Source organism: Schistocerca gregaria, chromosome X (assembly GCF_023897955.1).
Source record: "Schistocerca gregaria isolate iqSchGreg1 chromosome X, iqSchGreg1.2, whole genome shotgun sequence".
Classification (NCBI taxonomy): Eukaryota; Metazoa; Arthropoda; class Insecta; order Orthoptera; family Acrididae; genus Schistocerca; species Schistocerca gregaria.
The window spans coordinates 695,060,318-695,082,470 of NC_064931.1; the positions used below are offsets into that span (position 1 = coordinate 695,060,318).

The following is a 22,153-nucleotide window of genomic DNA, read 5'->3' on the forward strand; positions in this document are numbered from 1 at the left end:
AAGTACTGCTCCGCTGATTTAATGGATAGATCATCTACACTACTACACGTATGAGGGTCTCCAGTCTCGCTTCTCGCTACTTCAAAGGGAATAATTAAAAGTCATGTAGCGACATGCTCTCCGGAAGTTTCCGAGGTCCGACCACTGAACTGGAATATGTAAGCCGCTCAAAGTTCATACACCTGCTTAAGCTGGCTCCTAACACTGCTGGCGTTAATCTCGCCAACAAAACAGGAATGCTTTTGAACATCAATGGGCCGAAAGTCACGTCAAAACACCACACTGAAATTTCCAAAGAGACAAATGGAATTTATTTGTTTCAACTAAACCCTGTCAATTCTGCTTCGTTCGGTGAACACTTTCTCCAGTTAGGTAAAGGCTCCTCGTTCTGATACAAAATTCTTCTTCTTATCGAGCAACTGCTCCTTCATAAAAAGGCAACAGTCGCCCGGAAAAACGGAAAAGAACTAAATAATATTCCACGTCATCACATGGGAACACACTTTCGATTCTCAGAGTTTTCCGTATTTAAAAAGTAACTTTGCTGATTACGAAGGATTACCAACTACCGCTTCCAGTTAAAATTTTAAAAATAAATCCGCCCAACAAGGCACACAACTTGCCGCTACTCTACGAACTTGTTTAACATTGTTCTCCACCGTGATGGATTACTTACTCTGGTGCCATTTAAGGACCGATCCACGTTCCAAGTGAGTGAGCTTGCCAAACAGAGCCACTGTGTTGTTGTCGCTTCTCTGTTGACAAAATAATACTTTCCGCCTCAATTTACACTGGTGGGACCGCCTCTGTGACATCTAGTGGTCAGGTAGTGATGTTACCAGCGAACAAAAGATTGTATATTTATTACAGTCTTCTGCACAACGAACAGTTTCTTCCTTTATGAAAAGTTGCCCGTAGACATTAGTGAGAGGAAACAAAAGAAGTGCCTCAACTCATCATGCAAAAGTTGCAGAGGTTTGCAAGTTCATCCACGGGAACTCTTGCCCTCCACGCTCTCTCTCCGTCCACCCTCTTCCCCTTAACCAGTGAGACTGAAGTACCCACACTCCATCATCAGCTTTTACGACTGGGGCACTAGAGCAGGTGGCATCACTGTGGGGCTGGCCACCATACGGAGGGTATCAGGCTGTGTCTGTTTATTGAGAATAAATTACGTTAAGCCATGTCACTTGCAGTCTATTTGTTAATAACAATTTAATATTTCGTAATATCGTCTTTTGAGGCACGACCTCAGACCACACTAAGGCAGATATGTAAGTACTCTTATTCTTCCGTACTTATCGTAATTTTGCGTATTTTTCAAAATTTTTCCTCGTTTCCATATGTTCACAGATTTTTCCATATTTTCCACATTATTTTCGTATTTCAAAGATTATGTATTTTTAAAATTTTTATCCAATTATGCGAGTTCTATCTCACTGCTTCCGACGCACCGGCTTCATGATGCGCTCAACCAATCACAACGCAGAACGTGCCCAAACGATTTATCACTGCAAAGCCACCACTAAATTACTAGTTAGAGTTGAAATATCCGTGATGGATTACTTACTCTGGTGACATTTAAGGACCGATCCACGTTTCAAGTGAGTGAGCTTACCAAACAGAGCCAGTGTGTGTGTGTGTGTGTGTGTGTGTGTGTGTGTGTGTGTGTGTGTGTGTGATATCATAGTGAATGAGCTACAAACGAACATACTGATAGAAATAATGACGTTGTCATAGCAAATTTTGTAAGCGCTGCAGCTGTACTAACGGTACAGCGATAGATAAATCCCTGCTAAGTCAGCACTACATAACTAGATTGTGTGAGTAGTAGCAAAATTCTTAGGCTTCCAAACAACGATACCGTGGGTATATAAGCGTAGCACCACTAAACGCGTGTATGAATTGTTTCCAAATTTGAGACTTGTGACCTATCAGATGTTTTGCAAAATTTTAGTTTGTCCACGCATGTAGGTGAATTGTGTGATCCGTCACCTCAGTGAGGTTAGCCTGGTAGGAACATCTAGTAGATACATCACAACTCGTTATATAACCTCTTGCTAAGTCATCCGTACAGTTCTAGTGTGTAAATTGTAGGATGTAAGGTCCGCCAGTTATGCAAAACAACGTTTTTCCAAGTTCCCAAATATGCTTCAGCACCACTGGGCCATCAGAGTGGGTTTCCGTTTTATTTACTCTGTACTGTGAACATTTTTACTAAATGATTACAAAATAATGCGGATATTTAGTTCAAACAACAATTTGTTTCTTTTTATTAACACCTTTACACTTGCTGTGCATGATTTTTCAGGACCACTTATGTATTATTTATTACAGGTAGCTTGTCATCTGCAACCAAACGATGTTGTTGAGAAATTTTGTTGGGAGTTAACCTATCATCTAAACGTAATTTAGTTTGTCGCGATATTTCACGCCTACCTGTATATTCGTTTTTACTTACGTTTCCGTGTGGCACGCCCTTTTATTCTCAGCATCATGGTGAGGTGTCGTGACGCCCATGTAAATATAACACGTATTTTCACAAATAAGGTCGTAAAAGCACTTTGCACTTCACCAGAACACAGTGTAATTGTGGTTGCTGTGTGTCCCAGCCCAGTCAGTGTTCACTTGCTCGCCATGTTTTGCATAACTGGTCGACCTTACATCCTACAATTTTAACTGCAAACACGGTAAACACAAGGAGCTGCAAATCCAAGTGATGAATATTTCTAGCGTGTGTTAAAATGAGATCGTTAGCATATTCATAAAAATAATGATGTCACAGCAAAATTCTGTCGCTTCCAACCGAAGGCAGTATGTCTATAAGAGTTAGCACAGTGCTGCAAAATATGCTCCTAGAAAGAGAGAGAGCTGACCAGTTTTTTTCAGTCACACCAGCGAAAAGTGTGTCACCTGCAGGATAGCGTACCCCTCTAACATTAACGTGCTGAGTACAGCCACAATTGAAAACACCTATGCTTGGAGTAATGGTCGTTAACACACTGCCACCACCCCAGCAACAACCAAGAAATTTGCACAATGTATGCGCAGTCGTCTCAATTCTAGTGGCTGGCGCAAAAAGCACTGCTACAAGAACCGGACATTCAGGGAGGTGGCAGGCACCCCACGACAGCAAAATGTTCACCAGATGAAAGCTGTAGGCGACTTTCTAAATAAACGTTGGTAGCAGTTTAAACGTCAGCACTCTACTCGACTCCCGTCTTTCTCTTTGGAACAATCACTACCCTGCTTTTAAAACTAGCTCATGTGTGGAGACAACATCTTTCTTGTTCTCCTCACCGTTCGGAGTGGATTATCATGAAACACCAGCGACAGCTGGCGTCATCCACAGCTCCCAGACAGAATAAAGAGCCATATAAAGAGATACAAACTAATGCGTTATTATTATTATTATTATTATTATTATTATTATTATTATTATTAGAGAGTGAGTGACATTGGTAGAAGACCCAAAGAAGAAGCTGAGTAGGAGTGTTAAGAATCATTCTGTGTCCATCACATGGGTAATGTTAGTCTGCTGTTTCCTCTAAACATAGGTAGAAGTGACCCAACTGCAGTATTTCCCCTTACATGTTGACCACACAGGACATATAAGGAAAAATAGAAAATACTATGCTGCAAGCACACTGACAATCTGTGAATCTGTCAGTGCTCCCAGGCAGGATAAAAAGACATGTAATACTAGCGATATGAGTGTGCAATATCATTGTAAGACTTAAGTAGATAAGGAGTATGAGTATATATACATGTCCCCGCCACCCAAATGAGTCTGTGCAGTGTTCGCAGCGCAGCAAAAATATTTTCATATACGAAGTCATCGACCCACAGACGTCTATATCTACATCGATACTCTGCAAATCACATTTAAGTGTCTGGCAGAGGGTTCATCGAACCACCTTCACAATTCTCTATTATCCCAGTCTCGTATAGCGCGCGGAAAGGGTGAACATTTATATCTTTCCGTACGAACTCTGATTTCCCTTATTTAATCGTGGTGATCGTTCCTCCCTATGTAGGTCGGTGTCAACAAAAATTTTCGCATTCGGAGGAGAAAGTTGCTGATTGGAATTTCGTGGGAAGATTCCGTCGTAAAGAAAAACGCCTTTCTTTTAATGATTTCCAGCCCAAATCTTCTGTGGCACTCTCTCCCATATTTCGCGATAATACAGAACGTGCTGCCTGTTTTGAACTTCTTCGATGTACTCCGTCAGTCCTATCTGGTAAGGATCCCACACCGCGCAGCAGTAGTCTAAAAGAGGACGGGCAAGCGTAGTGTAGGCAGTCTCCTTAGTAGGTCTATTACATTTCCTAAGTGTCCTGCCAATAAAACGCAGTCTCTGGTTAGCCTTCCCCACAACATTTTCCATGTGTTCCTTCCAATTTAAGTTGTTCCTAATTGTAATACCTAGGTATTTAGTTGAATTTACAGCTTTTAGATTAGACTGATTTATCGTGTAAGAGAAGTTTAACTAGCACTCATGTGGATGACCTCACACTTTTCGTTATTTAGGGTCAACTGCCACTTTTTGTACCATTCAGATATCTTTTCTAAATCATTTTGGAGTTTGTTTTGATATTCTGATGACTTTATTAGTCGATAAACGACAGCGTCATCTGCAAACAACCGAAGACGGCTGCTCAGATTGTCTCCCAAATATATAGATAAGAAACATCAAACAAAGTGCCTATAACACTACCTTGGGGAAAGCCAGAAATCACTTCTGTTTTACTCGATGACTTTCCGTCAATTAATACGAACTGTGACCTCTCTGACAGGAAATCACAAATCCAGTCACATAACTAATACGTCATGGCACCTCTCTCGGTGTACGACAGCAAATGTGACCTTAAAGTGTTGCAGAGACTGTCGATGAGTGGACTTGCCAAAGACAGATCTTTAAATACAATTAACCTATCACGAACAGGAATTAATTTAAGAACAATACATGGTCAACGACAGCTGCTAGAACAGTTTGCACAAACCTGTGAATTATAGAAACACTAACATTTCTTCTAGATTCGCGCAACTGCCTCGAGTGAACGCTGCCATGGTCTGAGAAGCGCAACACGTCTGTACTTTGAACATTTGCGAGCGCTAGCCCGTGGGAGAGTAACATCAGCTGACTGACTCCAAGTAACCACGGAAATCTTCCTTCACAGAGAGTCACACTCTGTTCGTGTCGCTACTATTAACGGTCAAGAAAATCCTTCCTCCCACTAGAGAATTTCCATTGCAAAGTGCAGAGGCCCCTCAGCAGCCGGTAAAATGAAACAGAACCTTTGGAGGGCCCACATCCTGCCTGCATCACAAGAAGTCTGTTGATAACACGGGCAATGTGTGTCACCCGTCGAAAGCGCTCTGCAGCCAGCACATGCAGGTATCCCTGGAACATTCTAAAAATTATCTCATTATACGTCTCTCTAAATACCGAGAATAATTCCAGTAATGACATGCTGCTAACGGTAAAGGAGCTTACCTGCACACCGAGAATTTATTAACTTGATTCTACTAAGAAGAAATTTGCTAAAGCAAATATGCACTAACTTGTCATGTTTACCATTGTGATGGGACCATTAAATGTGCGTTTTGGTTACGTAAGCAGTGGTAAATTATGACTCAAGTATCACAAAACAGGTCCACATACTGCTTCTTATCCACACGTAACAGTAGTGAATCTTTTGTTGCTTGCAGAAATGCAGTAACTCACCCCTTACTAAGCAGAAGACTTCACCCAAAACCAGAACCGTAATGCCGGACCTGTTACCAGTAGGTTGAGACAACATGCAAGTATTATGTGAACTTAAATTGGACAACATAAATTTCGATTAAGATAAGAGAAACTAGGACTTGCACGGACAGACATTTCCTCTCTAGCTCCACTTTTGTGAGTGGTAAAAGGTACCAAACAGAGTATGTGGGTGTTCTAAATTTTTCGGGAAGAGACATCATGACTCTGTGATCCTCTTATAAGCAATAAGCGACACAGAGTTCATACAAGCATTGAGAAACACGATGAATCTGTGTGCAGGCGTATGTCTAATGTTTTTTCGGAATTATACATATACTGGACTGACGAAGTAGGCTTCTACGAAAGCTCTACAGTATAGTTATAACGATAATTATAGTTGACATTTATTAAGTGTGTCAGACTGACGAGCAAATCCCATATTTTTTCGTCATACGAAAATGTTATACTACACGAAATAACATTCCTAGGGGCAGTGGTGGGTTCTTAGCTTTACTACTGCAGGAGGCCGAGGTGATACTACAAAACACAAAATGTTAGATCGCTTTGTTACCATTTGAACAATATGAAATATTTGTAACAATTCATGTCCCCAGGAATGTCATCAGCATTTGTTACTGTCGTTGAACATGAACGTATCGCTTGATACAGAACAAGGTACTAATCTCTTTGTACAGAGCACTATTGACGATATACATTTATACCAAAGTTATGTCTAATACAACTATCGCACTGCTGACCTGGTACAGCAATGGTGCTGGCGGCCTTGGCAATAACTGAAGCCGGGCCTGAGCAGCAGTGCGCTCACATGTGAGCGAGCATGCCGGTGCGGTGTTACATGGAGACTCTTATGGGCGTGTTACACTGACCATGTTTGTTTATGGTTTTGTCGTAAGGTACCAACCTCGTCCTGGCACCCCGTTCTTTGGCTGACACCACAGAAAATCAAACGTATTATGGATATAATAAATAATTATAGATCGATGAGTAAAATTAGGTACTTATTTACAATACTACACTGACATTAGCGGTGCGTACTGGAAATGTAACACATCTGGGAAGGGTATGTTTCTGATAGGCATAGCTGGGAATGTGTAATAAAACATGTTTCCCAGTCTTAGTTCTGTAGGAAGTAACTGACGAATTGATTTCGGTCATCCAGCCGAGCGACATTGAATTCCATCAATTGATAGTCTACAAAACAACTGTCAGTATCGCTTTTTCTGTGTAATCTATTTTCTTCATTACAATAAAGAAGGGTATTAGTATACAGAATATATTTTTATCATGCGTTATACGTCCTGATTGCCTTTTTTAAGCAGAGTATCAAGGCATCGTATTGTATCGTACCATTGACGAATAATCCATAACAATTACAATCTTCCACAACACGTACATATTCAGCTGAAAAAATAACAGTTATGTATTCTAATTTTAGGAGTCACCATAAAAAGAAGACACGATCACATGATCAGCATGTAACTATAATACGTTCCAGTAAACAAAACTGCAGAACGACCTTGACACTACATATACAAAGACTTTAAAACGTAGCGGTCCAAGTCCGAGGAACACACATTTCCTCCTTTACCCATCAGAAAGGCATAATTTTTCTCTATATTTTATTGTGACTTTGGAATATTTTAGTTATATATCATATCATAAAGAAGAAAAAAGGATGGAGCAGGATTCTGAATTCCAGACAGCCCGCGTAATGACGAGATGGAAAGGTAAGCAGGATAATAGTAAAAGATAATGCGTTTAGACACACTTGGCAACGAGCTCTCTCTCTCGCAGGTGAGTAAGGGGACTGTATGGGACTAATACGTGTCACCTCGCCAAACTAGGCCAGGATCGAGCTGAATTTTGAATGTTAAACAAAAATTAAGGCAATCACGTGCAGATGGAATGTTCTAGTAAGATAATGAAGATGGTCGTGTGCAAGTAGATCAGAATGGAGGGCAATTAAGAACTGTATAAAGGATCAGCCACGAGCAGTAGGAGAATCAGTCCCAAGTATCCAGTATCCAGATAGTACAAGACGCCATTTGGCAGATGCGCCTAGCAGCAGCTACTGGTGAAAGTTTTGAAACTTCGACTACGAGAAGACAGTGAAACTCTTATGGACACATTTACAAATGTTAGGTAAGTAGCACTTTTCGTAGGAATAGTGTCGATAAGAAACAGGTGGTCTCTGTCACAAATAGCTGTTGTTGAGGATGCAGCTAATAATAGGAACAAGTCTCAGTGAAATACTTATCTCCCATGAGTAAAGCCAAGGACCAATGAGTGATTAGGTAAGGCATGTGGCCAGAGAATCAGTAGTTCACAGAACGTGTGACAGTAAGAGCACCTATCTCTGATAGAAACTGTAGCTCATTTGTGATACGAGTAGCATCCCGAGAAAGGTTTCTGGCTGAATCTATATGATTCTGTATGTATAACAAGGGGTAGATGGTCGGACACCTCACATGTCAACGTGTTCAGAAAAAATCTGCTCAAAGAAGATTAACAAAGTTCCACTTCAGCAGACCATTCCTGCCAAAACCATCTCTTTGTCAACAGTCGCTAATACAAACCTAAGCAACCGAGGAGGGACTCTGCTCCCTCTCATCTCCACTATAAAGACTAATTAGGGTAGCTACAACAGCACCAGAAACTCACACTGTCGTCCACGCCCAGATTGCGTCACTCAGGCCTCACCAACTCCATATTACTGGACTGAACCTGTGCCGGGATGCGAGATGTAAACATGGATAAACAAGGATAAAAAAGAAAACAGTGAAATCGATAACTAGATTTAGTAAATACGGTAAAATGTTAATCAGAGAATGGCGAAAGGAGATTGTGGGCTGGCAGATAGAGCTATCGAATGATACTCAAAAATCAGCAGTGCTGGGAATCAACTTGCAAAGACTTGACAACGAAATACGAGCAGTAATCATCCTGACTGCTCTCTCTCTCTCTCTCTCTCTCTCTCTCTCTCTCTCTCTCTCTCTCTCTCCTGTGCCGTCTTCCCACTATTAAAGCATTCATACCCTCTCTTACATCTACACATTACGTTCAAGACCAACGTTTTCTCTACACCGAATATGACGTCTGTATAATCATTTTTTGTTATTTCTAAGTGTATATGTCGTCATGTCTCCAAGATTGGCGATCTTTTACAGAAGCTCGAAATTTAGCGCGAACATCAATGCGAGATGCCTGATAGAAAATCCAAAGAGGTTATGGTCGTATGTAAATTATGCTAGTGGCAAGGCACAGTTAATGCCTTCTCTGCGCAATGGCTATACGATCGGCAACAGTGCTGCGAAAACAGCGTTACTAAACACGTCCTTCCGAAAGTCCTTCACCATAGAAGACGATATTCCAAAATTCGAATCAAGAACAGGTGCTAACATGAGTAAGTTAGAAGTATATATCCTCGGAGTAGTGAAGCAACTTAAATCACTTAATAAAAGCAAGTCTTCTGGTCCAGACTGTATACCAGTTAGATTCCTTTCAGAGAATGCTGATGCAGTAGCTCCATACTTAACAACCATATACAACCACTCGCTCGACGAAAGATCCGTACCCGAAGACCGGAAACTTGCACAGGTCAAACCAATATTCAAGAAAGGTAGTAGGAGTGATCCACTAAATTAAGGGCCGTATCATTAACGTCGATATGCTGCAGGATTTTTGAACATATATTGTGTTCTGACATTATGAATTACCTCGAAGCGAATGGGTCATTGACATACAGTCAACACGGATTTTGAAAACATCGTTCCTGTTAAACACAACTAGCTCTTTATTCACATGAAGTGTTGAGTGCTATTGACAAGGGATTTCAGATCTATTCCGTACTTCTGGATTTCCGGAAGGTTTTTGACACTATATCACACAAGCGGCTTGTAGTGAAATTGCGTGCTTATGGAATATAGTCTCAGCTATGTGACTGGATTCGTGATTTCCTGTCAGAGAGATCACAGTTAATAGTAGTTGACGGTAGTCATCGAGTAAAACAGAAGTGACTTCTGGCGTTCCCCAAGGTTGTGTTATAGCTCTCTGCTTTGTTTCTTATCTATATAAACGATTTAGGAGGCAATCTGAGCAGCCGTCTAAGGTTGTTTGCAGATGATGCTGTCGTTTATCATCTAGTAAACTCATCAGAAGATCAAAACGAAAAACGATTTAGAAAAGATATCTGAATGGTGCGAAAATTGGCAATTGAGCCTAAATAACGAAAAATGTGAGGTCATCCACATCAGTGCTAAAAGGAATCTGTTAAACTCTGGTTACAAGATAAAACAATCAAATACAAAGGCCGCAAATTCAACTAACTACCTAGTAATTACAATTACGAACAATTTAAATAGGAAAGAACGCATACAAAATGTTGTGGAGCAGAAACAAACCAAAGAGTGCAATTTATTGGTTGAACACTTAGAAGATGCAACAGATCTACAAAACATACTGCCTACACTAAGCTTTTCTGTCCTCTTTTGGAGTACTGCTGCGCGGTCTGGGATCTTTACCAGAAAGGATTAACGGAATAGATCGAGAAAGTTCAACGAAGAGCAGCACGTGTATTATCGCGAAATAGGGGGCAGAGTGTCACAGACACGATACAGCATTTGGAATGGGCACCGTCAAAACAAAGGCGTTTATCGTTGCGGCGGGTATTTCGAGCGGTTTTAAACGTTAGGTTAAGATGGACGCGAAAAGAACCGGTGTAACCTAAAATAGGTTGTTTCAGCATGACCACCGTGTCACGCCACACTGCTACAATCAAGTTTATTAAATGTGTAAGTGATTTAGTTTCAGTTTTCGTATGTAAAGTGCTGGATCGAAGTACTTAAGCGTGTTGCAGCATTACATGTTTTTTGCGTGTTGCAGGGCAGCAGTAGTCGCAGCCAGCGGCCGCACTCCATCGCAGTACCGGCCGATGGGCTGCAGCGGCGAGATCCTTTGCGCGCAACCGCGCCCCACCGCCACACGGTCAGTATCTAAAATTTGAGACTTTGCAGGTAGAGTGCAGGGAAGGGCCGTAGTGGAGGCAGCCGCAGGGAAGGTGCGATGCGACAGGGAGGTTAAGGTACAGCTAGCGAGACTGCAAACGCTCGTATTATCGAATTGTGTCAGTACGACCAATAATTCGAGTAATGTAGACGTTCAAAGTCAGTAGTACGTCACTCGAGTACCCAAAAAGTAGTCACATAAAGAAAGAGTCAATCGAAGCAAAACAAGTCCGTGCACGCGCTGTCAGAAGGAAATCTCATAAAAACAGAAGGAATAAATATACAGGGTGTTACAAAAAGGTACGGCCAAACTTTCACGAAACATTCCTCACACACAAAGAAAGAAAATATGTTATGTGAACATGTGTCCGGAAACGCTTACTTTCCATGTTAGAGCTCATTTCATTACTTATCTTCAAATCACATTAATCATGGAATGGAAACACACAGCAACAGAAAGTACCAGGAAATCTTCAAAATGTCCTCCGTTAGCGAGGATACATGCATCCACCCTCCGTCGCATGGAATCCCTGATGCGCTGATGCAGCCCTGGAGAATTGCGTATTGTATCACAGCCGCCCACAATACGAGCACGAAGAGTCTCTACATTTGGTACCGCGGTTTCGTAGACAAGAGCTTTCAAATGCCCCCATAAATGAAAGTCAAGAGGTTTGAGGTCAGGAGAGCGAGGAGGCCATGGAATTGGTCCGCCTCTACCAATCCATCGGTCACCGAATCTGTTGTTGAGAAGCGTACGAACACTTCGACTGAAATGTGCTGGAGCTCGCTCCATCGTGCATGAACCACATGTTGTGTCGTACTTGTAAAGGCACATGTTCTAGCAGCACAGGTAGAGTATCCCGTATGAAATCATGATAACGTGCTCCATTGAGCGTAGGTGGAAGAACATGGGGCCCCATCAAGACATCACCAACAATGCCTGCCCAAACGTTCACAGAAAATCTGTGTTGACGACGTGATTGCACAATTGCGTGCGGATTCTCGTCAGCCCACACATGTTGATTGTGAAAATTTACAATTTGATCACGTTGGAATGAAGCCTCATCCGTAAAGGGAACATTTGCACTGAAATGAGGACTGACACATTGTTGGATGAATCACTCGCAGAAGTGTACCCGCGGAGGCCAATCAGCTGCTGATAGTGCCTGCACACGCTGTACATGGTACGGAAACATCTGGTTCTCCCGTAGCACTCTCCATACAGTGACGTGGTCAACGTTACTTTGTACAGTAGCAACTTCTCTGACGCTGACATTAGGGTTATCGTCAACTGCTCGAAGAATTGCCTCGTCCATTGCAGGTGTCCTCGTCGTTCTAGGTCTTCCCCAGTCGCGAGTCATAGGCTGGAATGTTACGTGCTCCCTAAGACGCCGATCCATTTCTTCGAACGTCTTCCTGTCGAGACACCTTCGTTCTTGAAATCTGTCTCGATACAAACGTACCGCGCCACGGCTATTGCCCCGTGCTAATCCATACATCAAATGGGCATCTGCCAACTCCGCATTTCTAAACACAGCACTGACTGCAAAACCACGTTCGTGATGAACACTAACCTGTTGGTGCTACGTACTGATGTGCATGATGCTAGTACTGTAGAGCAATGGGTCGCATGTCAACACAAGCACCGAAGTCAACGTTACCTTCCCTCAATTGGGCTAACTGGCGGTGAATCGAGGAAGTACAGTACATACTGACGAAACTAAAATGACTAACTAAAACTAAACTAACTAAAATAACCCTAGCAGATCTGCGACACCTGTCGCAGATACCCTAACAATTTGAAAATGCCGGCTTTCTAGGAGAATCTTGATGATAAAATCTTCTCCGGTTGACAGTCGGAGTCAATGCGTTGTTCTCCAGCAACGTTTCAGCAAGTTTCTTACTTGCCATCTTCAGGCGAAGTGTCGGGTCCACTGCACTGCACTAATTCACGGACTGTCATCGAGTCCGGTGATGAGGGAGGGAGAAAATGGGTGCCTACCCTTCCTCGATATCCTAATAAAGAAGAAAACAGACGACACACTGCGATGGTCTGCCGAAAGGAAACACACACAGACCTGTACCTCAACGCCAACAGCTGCCAACACCCAGCACAACGGAAATCCGTGCTCACCACCCTTGTCCGTAGAGCTCATGACATACGCGACAAGGACAGTTTATCCCCGGAGGAGGAGGAGGACCTTCAGGAAAAAGACAACAACAAATGTCTGGCGTTCCTCCCGTCCACGTCCAAGGTTGCCAGGATACTGGAGAAGAACAAGATAAAAACCATCTTCCATCCTCCAGCAAAAATCAGGAATATGCTGGGTCCAATGAAGGACAACTTGGATCTAAGAACACCGGTTGTCTATAACATTTCCTGTGAATGTGGGAAACAATGTATTGGACAGACACTGAGGTGCATAACCCAACGCATCTCTGAACATATGAGAAGCGTTCGCCTCGGACAAAAAGAAAAATCCGCGGTAGCGGAGTACATCCTCAGTGAAGAACACACGTTTCATCTTCAAGAAACCAAGAGACTGTGGAGAGCGAAAGGTTTCTGGGACTCTATTATTAAAGAGGCAGTGGAGATATGGGTCAGTGATAACCTGGTCAACCGGGATAGTGGCTTCCATCTCAGCACCTCGTGGAGCACAACATTATCAAGCATAAGACGAGAGCGCACCGATGGAGTCAGGTCGGTGGCGGCGTATACAATAAACAGGTCACACCGAGACGAGACGCCAGGACTCGGCGCCTGCGCCCCCCCCCCCCCCCCCCCCCACACACACACACACAACACACACACCATGCGCCGAAGCGCCGATTCCGCTCACGCTTGATTGGCCCGATCGGCGCCTAGAATGCAGAGAAGCCCAAGGGGTCCAGCGGCTATAAAGATCCGGACGAGACGTGAACTTCGCCTGAAGATATCAAGTAAGAAACTTGTTGAAACGTTGCTGGAGAACAACGCATCGATTCCGCTGTCAACCCGAGATTATATCACACTAACAATTGGCATTCCGGGGAATTCTATTGGCTCTGAAGACAGAGATGTTCTAGTACAATGTTCTACCAAAATCTGATGTCTGTGTTTTACAAATAAATCGGGAATCAATTTCGGAAAGTGACTTGTTAACACCAAGTAGTCATGATATTCTGTTAATCTCATTTTTCTGGAAGTTGTCTCACGGTGCAAAAATAATTGGCTGAGTGTTGTTGCATATATAGCATCTGAGGCGAGGCGAGATGTTTTCCAAGAGTCATGATTTTGAAGCTGGAATTAACGAGACAGGGAAGATGAGTGGGTTAACAACAGTACGGCCGTGATATAAATTCGTGTGGGCGCTACCGCTGCGGTCGCAGGTTCGAATTCTGCCTCGGGCATGGATGTGTGTGATGTACTTAGGTTAGTTAGGTTTAAGTAGTTCTAAGTTCTAGGGGAATGATGACCTCAGACGTTAAGTCCCATAGTGCTCAGAGCCATTTGAACTTCACAAATGAGTTAATGTGTTAAGTATCTGACGTTAAGCATGTAAGCGGAAAAAAAGCTAGAAAAGGTTTGAAATTATGATTTTAAGTTTGTTGGAAGTTGCTAAGTGCTCTCACTATCAAACTCTGGATGAGTATAGACCTGGTAACTGTCGCCCCGTTTTGCGTAAAAGCTAGTTTTGGGGCATCTCAGTATTTATGACATCAAATTTTCTAAACTGTGTGTCGTTCAATGATATAATTTGCACGTGCATCAGTGATCTATGTAGATATTATTTGCAAAGAGTGTTGCAAATAGAGTTGTTGGTAAAGGACTGATAAAGTGCCTAATACTAAAGTTTGAGTAACTGAACAACGACAGTGTAGTAGGCGATAAATGTTTTTCGTGCCTTCACACTAAGACAATTGTTTGAAAAACACTGGCAATATGGTGAAGATGTCTACAGCCTGTTAATCGATTTTCAACGTGCATATGACAGCATCCACAGGAATAGCTTATACAATAATTGAAAGAAGAGTAATGAGGAAGATATGGGGACCAGTTTTAGATAAAGGAGAATGGAGGAGGAGGAAAAACGAGGAAATCTACGTCGTGATGAGACAACCAACTATACTACAGGAGATACAGAGCAAAAGAATACAGTGAACGGGCCATGTAGCCCGTATGACAGATGGAAGACAAGCGGAGATGACACTAGAGGGGAAACCAAACGCCCCATTGGACGACCAAGGCAGCGTTGGATGGACGACCTGGCGAAGGATCTAGCAGCCCTGGGGATTGAAGACACCTGGAGGAACGGGGCACAGAACAGAAAGAAATGGAGGCAGTTTGTGGAAGCAGCACATGGTCTGCAGGGCCTGTGATCGCTGGATATGTATCTATCATTTTGTGGAGGATGTAAGCGAGAACGAGTTTCGTAATTGCGTGCCGTCAGTCACGCTGGTCTTTTTAAAATTTGTGGTAAGTTCCTATGGGACCAAACTGCTGAGGTCATGGATCCCTTCGCTTACACACTACTTAATCTAATTTAAACTAGCTTACGCTAAGGACAACACACACACACCCCTGTCCGAGGGAGGACTCGAGCCTCCGACTGGTGGACCCGCGCGAACCGTGGCAAGGCGTCATAGACTGCGTAGCACTCACGCTATCTGAAGACAAGTACAAACTTTCTAACACTAACAATGAGTTAAACTTTTAACATAAGGTTATTCGCGGTAATGAGTAGATTAGAACAGCGTTTCATATTTTTAATACGGTCAATAATTACGCGAGATACTGAAAATCAAATTTTTGAAGTCCCAGGAAGCCGACAGATAGGCAACCTGGAACTGGTGTTGGTTTCTGGAATAGCGGTTTTCAGTAATGTAGAGGGTCATTCCACTCTGGTCGCTAATTTGCAGTTGTTACTTTTTGCAGCGATTTTTCATTAATAGCGTAATAGAACAGTACTGGATCTTTGCGCCTATTTACGCCCATATGCCACGTTTCAGAGTGAAGTGACAGTCTCTGCATCCTCTTCACGTCTTTTTGCATTTCACTGCAGCCTTCTGGTATTGCAGCCTTCATATAGACGACAGAATCGTCTGCAAAATAGGGTCATAGAGCTTCCCTGTACACCCTGGCATGATTCACAGCTATCTCCTTAGCCGCATCTCTCAGTCATCCTTGCGCATTACACCCCGTGTGGCCCGAGCGGGGAAGAGGGGGGGGGGGGGGGGTCGCAGCTACCCTCGAGGGATGGCTAACTGTTGAAATTTATGCCAAGAAGTGGGACTTAGTGGACTATCTGCAAAATTATTTTCGACATGTTTTTTTTTTTTTTGGGTATCGTCATTATACAGTGTCTTATAACTGCTGGCACCACTTTCAAGTGCTGGATCATGTATACAGGGTGTTACAAACAGGTACGGCCAAACTTTCAGGAAACATTCTTCACACACAAATAAAGAAAAGATGTTATGTGGACATGTGTCCGGAAACGCTTAATTTCCATGTTAGAGCTCATTTTAGTTTCGTCAGTATGTACTGTACTTTCTCGATTCACCGCCATGATTCCATACGGGATACTCTACCTGTGCTGCTAGAACATGTGCCTTTAGAAGTACGACACAACATATGGTTCGTGCACGATGGAGCTCCTGCACATTTCAGTCGAAGTGTTCGTACGCTTCTCAACAACAGATTCGGTGACCGATGGATTGGTAGAGGCGGACCAATTCCATGGCCTCCACGCTCTCCTGACCTCAAACCTCTTGACTTCCATTTATGGGGGCATTTGAAACCTCTTGTCTACGCAACTCCGGTACCAAATGTAGAGACTCTTCGTGCTCGTACTGTGGACGGCTGTGATACAATACGCCATTCTCCAGGGCTGCAGCAGAGCATCAGGGATTCCATGCGACGGAGGGTGGATGCATGTATCCTCGCTAACGGAGGACATTTTGAAGATTTCCTGTAACAAAGTGTTTGAAGTCACGCTGGTACGTTCTGTTGCCGTGTGTTTCCATTCCATGATTAATGCGATTTGAAGAGAAGTAATAAAATGAGCTCTAACATGGAAAGTAAGCGTTTCCGGACACATGTCCACATAACATACTTTCTTTCTTTGTGTGTGAGGAATGTTTCCTGAAAGTTTGGCCGTACCTTTTTGTAACACCCTGTATATATTTCAAAAGAGTAATTTCCCAATGATACTCCATAAATTACCTTTACATCTGTCGACTCCATAAATTGTTGAGTTCTAGCTACACTGGCAGTCTTTTATATCCAGTGGCAAATCTCGTCTGATGCTCGTTAAACTCGTTTTTGTTCACTAGCCACAGTGCGGAACTGTATCGAATGCCTCCCGGAAGTCAAAAAACTACATCGTCATTCTCACAAGTTCTGTTAGACTTTGGCATGGACCATCCCGACTTCTTACATGTCTCAGAATTCCTTCAGTGTCTGTTGGTATATCTACTTGATAAGGACTACAAACACAGCGACAGTTTTCTGCGATTCATCACAATATACGATTTCCTTTACAGATGCGACCCACTTTCCCAGACTGCTTCCAACAAATCTAAGCCTTCCATTCGTCTGTCCCAATGCTGATCTTACGTTATCATCCCATTTCATGTCGCTTCTCAATATTAGCCTTAAATAATTATACGATGTGATGTGCTCGAGATTATCACCACTACTTTTGTAATCGTAAAGTTATTTTGCAAATAACTACAGAGCAACGTTCTTACTGCCGCGTCAAATACAATAAAAACCGTCCTGTGACAGGTGTTAGATGCCCTCATTAGTGAAATACAGCACACAGTGACACTAAACGCTACTAAGACAGTGCATAAGTCCCGGAGTGACATTAAGAAATGTGGTAACCTGCGAGCGCTATCGCAGCCTGCCATCCTGCCATTCAGCTCGCGTCCGCCATCTTCAGTTACGTCCCCGCTGTCGTAATACACAGTTAGTTGGACAACGTCTCAGGTTTTATCTCTCCGGGATACTCGCTGGACTTTGTTTATTCGTAGTGCCATCTCCACGTATCCGTTTCCTCGTTGTTCGTCTCACTATTGACGGTCCATCTCGAGTGGGCTCCTTTCGAGTCGTTCGCGACGTTCTTTCGAATCCCGGTCACAATAAGAAAGTTGCCAGGTCAGCTGTTGGAAATAACTTTATGGAACCTGAAAATGATCGAGTGATATAAACCGGTAGTAAATAAATAATGAGCAGGTGTCACCGATTCGTAATTGTCTTTTATATGACCGTGGCTAATATAAAGCTATACCTAGCATGTAATCAGCCTTTAGTAAAAATAAGTCGTTCCTTGGTGCGTTCGCGCTGCCTGTCAACATTCAAGCCGCGCGGGGTACGGGCGCCTTGCCACGGTTCGCGCAGCTCCCCCCCCCCCCCCCCCCCCCCCTCGGAGATTCGAGTCCTCCCTCGGGCATGCATGTGTGTGTGTGTGTGTGTGTGTGTGTTGTCCTTAGCGTAAATTAGTTTAAGTTAGATTAAGTAGTGTGTAAGCCTAGGGACCGATGACCTCAGTAGTTTGGTCCCATAGGAACTTACCACAAATTTCCAATTTTCAACATTCAAGTCTGGGAATGATTCCAACCAGTCCCACTCATAGTCCTGGAAACTATTCCGAAAAAATCCCACTAATATTACCCTTAGCGACAGGCCAGCAGTAATAAAACCGCCGACCAGTGGCCACGGGGCTTCCGACAAGTGAGTGTGTACCCAAATTCTGGATTGGCCAGAGGTTACTCCTCGGTTCTCAGTCAGTTCCCGTGGAGCTCGTACTACAGTAATTGTGTTGACTATGTTGCGCCGCAGGAAGATATGCTGGACGAATGTAAAAACGTTTTTAAGTTTTCTCCAGCCAGTGCCGAACCACGGCAAGGCGGACTCGAGTGCAGTGTCGCAACCGGGATGTCAAACAGGCAAGAGGGCTGATAACACAATACCGTAGCACACAGCAGAAGCCATCGTGACACATCTCTCGAGCGAGAGATACGAATCGCCAATTCAGCAAGATGACCTCACTGTGGTAGCAACGTAGCGTCAGTTTGACGGTGCTGCAGGGTGCCCTAACAATGCGTAGATCTTACACGAGGACGCCCTTCGGCCTGTTGATATTGCAGAAAATTGGCGAGTTGGACACCTGAAAGCCACCGTTAGGACACCGAGGTGTCGTGAAGACCACTGACGAACCTAGAAAACTAGACCAAATTCGGTCATTCTCGTCAAGACATAACGTCATAGCCTCTGCCATAGCAGCACTCGAGCTGCTGGGCATCTATCTTGCACCTGCAGTGAGCCCGTATTGAGACGGTATATGTCTACTGCTCACCAGATGAGTGCTACCTTCTAGACTGTAGCTAACCTGGTGTCCTCCACATAGCTGCTGTGAGCTGCCAACATGTCATCTGCTGACACCAGCTCACTCTGAGTGAACTGATGGCGCTCGATGCACCGTCACCCTGTACTAGGGAGATGCGCCAGCTGCTGTTGTGAGCTGACACTGCCTTCCTCTGGAGCAGATGCCGTGTGCCTGGAAACTGACACGCACTCCTTACGATGTCCGAGCTGGACGGGCTCTGCTGTGTGAGCTGCCACCTCGACAGACTGCTCAAGTGTGTTCCACTCTGTGCGCTGTGTCCACAGCGCTCGCCCGTGCTGCCGCAGAGAATACAGTTCGGTTGCAAACTATACCTAATAAAAGTCTAATTCGCTAATGCTGTTCGATAAGCGCCCATGGCGCTTGACAGGTCCACAAGACTGCTCCGTGCTTCGTCATCCTGCATTCGCGAGGGTGACAGACCACCGACCCTTATAGCTTTCCGCGTTTCACGAGTTACAGTAGAGGACACTTCCGTGTTTCCTCTACTGCACAGTTCTGCTGTCAGTGTACTTCCGGTACCTTCGTGAGAGGTGCTGTGTTGTTTGCAACTCAAAAAAATGGCTCTGAGCACTATAGGACTTAACAGCTGTGGTCATCAGTCCCCTAGAACTTAGAACTACTTAAACATAACTAACCTAAGGACATCACACACATCCATGCCCGAGGCAGGATTCGAACCTGCGACCGTGGCAGTCGCACGGTTCCGGACTGCGCGCCTAGAACAGTTTGCAACTCAACTCGATGGGTGAACGTCAGGTGATCTTCCCTGGGGCTTCGTCGCGTAAACGGCTCGGTGACGCTAGTGGCTCTCACAGGATGTTTGACGTGTCACACTGAACGACTACCGCCGGTTTGAAAGATCCATATACCGGTCCTACTGTTTGCTGTCGATAATTTCATTTGCACTGAAGCGTGTTGAATGTAAGCAGCAATATTTTGGCTACTCAGGCGCACGATTTACAGAAGCAGCAGTGAAAAATGAAAAATTAAAACCTCAAAAAATGAGACGTAAAAGCACTGCATTTACACGAAGTACTAGGGGTACAAAAAGTGATCCGAAGCGTCCGCTGTGGGTGCTGTATTTAACTGCCTAAAAAAAGTATGGTATATCGCACGTCGCCATACTGTAGTAAACACCGCAGATGACCCAGGATGACATCTGTGAGCACAATTTTTGGAATAAACTGAAGTTCTGTGGACGTGGAGCAGGCTGTACAGTCCCGCCCTGCTCAAAACCTTGGAAATAAGGGATCATCTGCGTATCTACGGCAGTTCTGATGGTGCGTATGTTTGAAGCTCAAATCAAAACCGGTGTTGTGGTTGGATTGTCGGCTAGGATCTGGATTCTGGGCTGGGAGCAGGCCGTCGCTCGACAAGTTTCAGTTCGGACAGCATTGTACAGCGCGCCTTCGAAGGGCTTAAGAGGAGAGCTGTCTTATTTAATAATTGGAGCCAAAAGCACCGAACGAATTGAAGATCGAGCTACAAATCGTAAAACTGAAAAACTATAGGACAGTGAGAGATGATGAAATTGTAGCTGCACTGGTAAGGGAAGCTGGGCCGAGTACCTTCAGAGAAATAACAGACATCGTACGAGACACATGGGACACCGAAGTAATATCGCAATATTGGGAGAACGCATCCATACTGCGATTAAAGTAACTTTGCGATTGACAGAGTGGCGTGGTGGAGGTCAGTGTTACCGGTGAGCAGCGAGCCACGCTAGACGCTGCTGTGAATGAACCTCCAGAACAGGCAGAAAGACTTGTTGTGGATGGACATACGCGGATTTTTCCCGTGCTATTTACGTCTCTTGTAGCATTGTCACAAACTAATATATTTTCAGGGTTTATTTGTATAAATATCGTGTTGTGGCAGGTTAGTAGTAATACTTCAGCTTTGCGGTATTGAAGCATAGATGTATATGTCATGTCACTCATTACTAATGCACAGGTAAGCTTTCGGGGCAATAACTTTTTTTTAATACTGCAGTATGTCTTGGAAGTTCTATGGACCGGTGGAAATAACGTTAATAGTGATGATCGTACTCTGACATTTTTCTGTAGTTAATATATGAGTTTTATAGTAATGTCACATATTGGCGACAGAAGGGCATCCGGCCACCCCTTAAAATTAACATTCCACATCCGACCCTGCGAGTCGGTATTAATGCTTGGAAAGAGATATAATAATTCACATATACTAACAATATTACCAGGTTTATTTGTTTAGATATCGTAATTGTAATTCGGTGTCTCCATTCCACCTGGAGCTCTGGCTGACCGAGACTGTCGTTGCCCACGCATAAGCACTAGTTTTGAAACCTTCATTCTGTTTTGTCCTGAGAGAGACAGAAGAGAGGTAATGGAGCAGCCCACAAATTTCCAGAAACGTTTGGGAACTGTTTTACCATTTGCAGGATGTCTTTTTCTGCCAGCAGCCTGTTTGGAGACTATTACACCTGAAACATATTGCAGATTTCTTGGCCCTTGATAGTGCAGTGTTCAGGGTCGAGGCTACACTCCACCCATCAGTTAGAGGGGTGGTCTACCCTATAGGCATTACACTTTTCGCTGGAAACACTGGTCACCTCTCTAGGTGCATATTTTGTAGCGATGTCCTATTTCTTACAAACACAGTATCTTTGATTGGAAGTAGCAGAATTTTGCTATGACTTCATCATTATTTCTAGGATCGCGCTCGTTCTGAAACGTAAACAGTGACATCACACAAGCTAGTAATATAGTGGTCACTAAAGGGGTTTATCTATCATGGTATGATATTTGTTATACATTTAGTAGTATCTTTGATTGCAAAATTGGTAAAACTGCAGTACTTAATGTAGTGGTGACTCAGCAATGATAAATATTATGGGTACTTCTAGAGACATGTTGCACTGAGATCAGCTGACAGCATCATGTCAACACAACGCAATGTTGACGTGACGTTTACACGATGTCGTGACGTAATATTTATGTAATGTTGA

General features: G+C 43.7%; 1 protein-coding gene across 1 annotated transcript in view; it reads left to right on the forward strand.

Annotated features, from left to right (window-relative positions):
* Positions 1–22,153, forward strand: part of LOC126298483 (sodium-dependent transporter bedraggled) — a 673,679-nt gene that overhangs the window by 363,430 nt on the left and 288,096 nt on the right. The window contains exon 5 of the mRNA XM_049989817.1: positions 10,653–10,754. Coding sequence (XP_049845774.1) covers positions 10,653–10,754 — 102 coding nt within the window. The remainder of the gene's footprint in view (positions 1–10,652; positions 10,755–22,153) is intronic.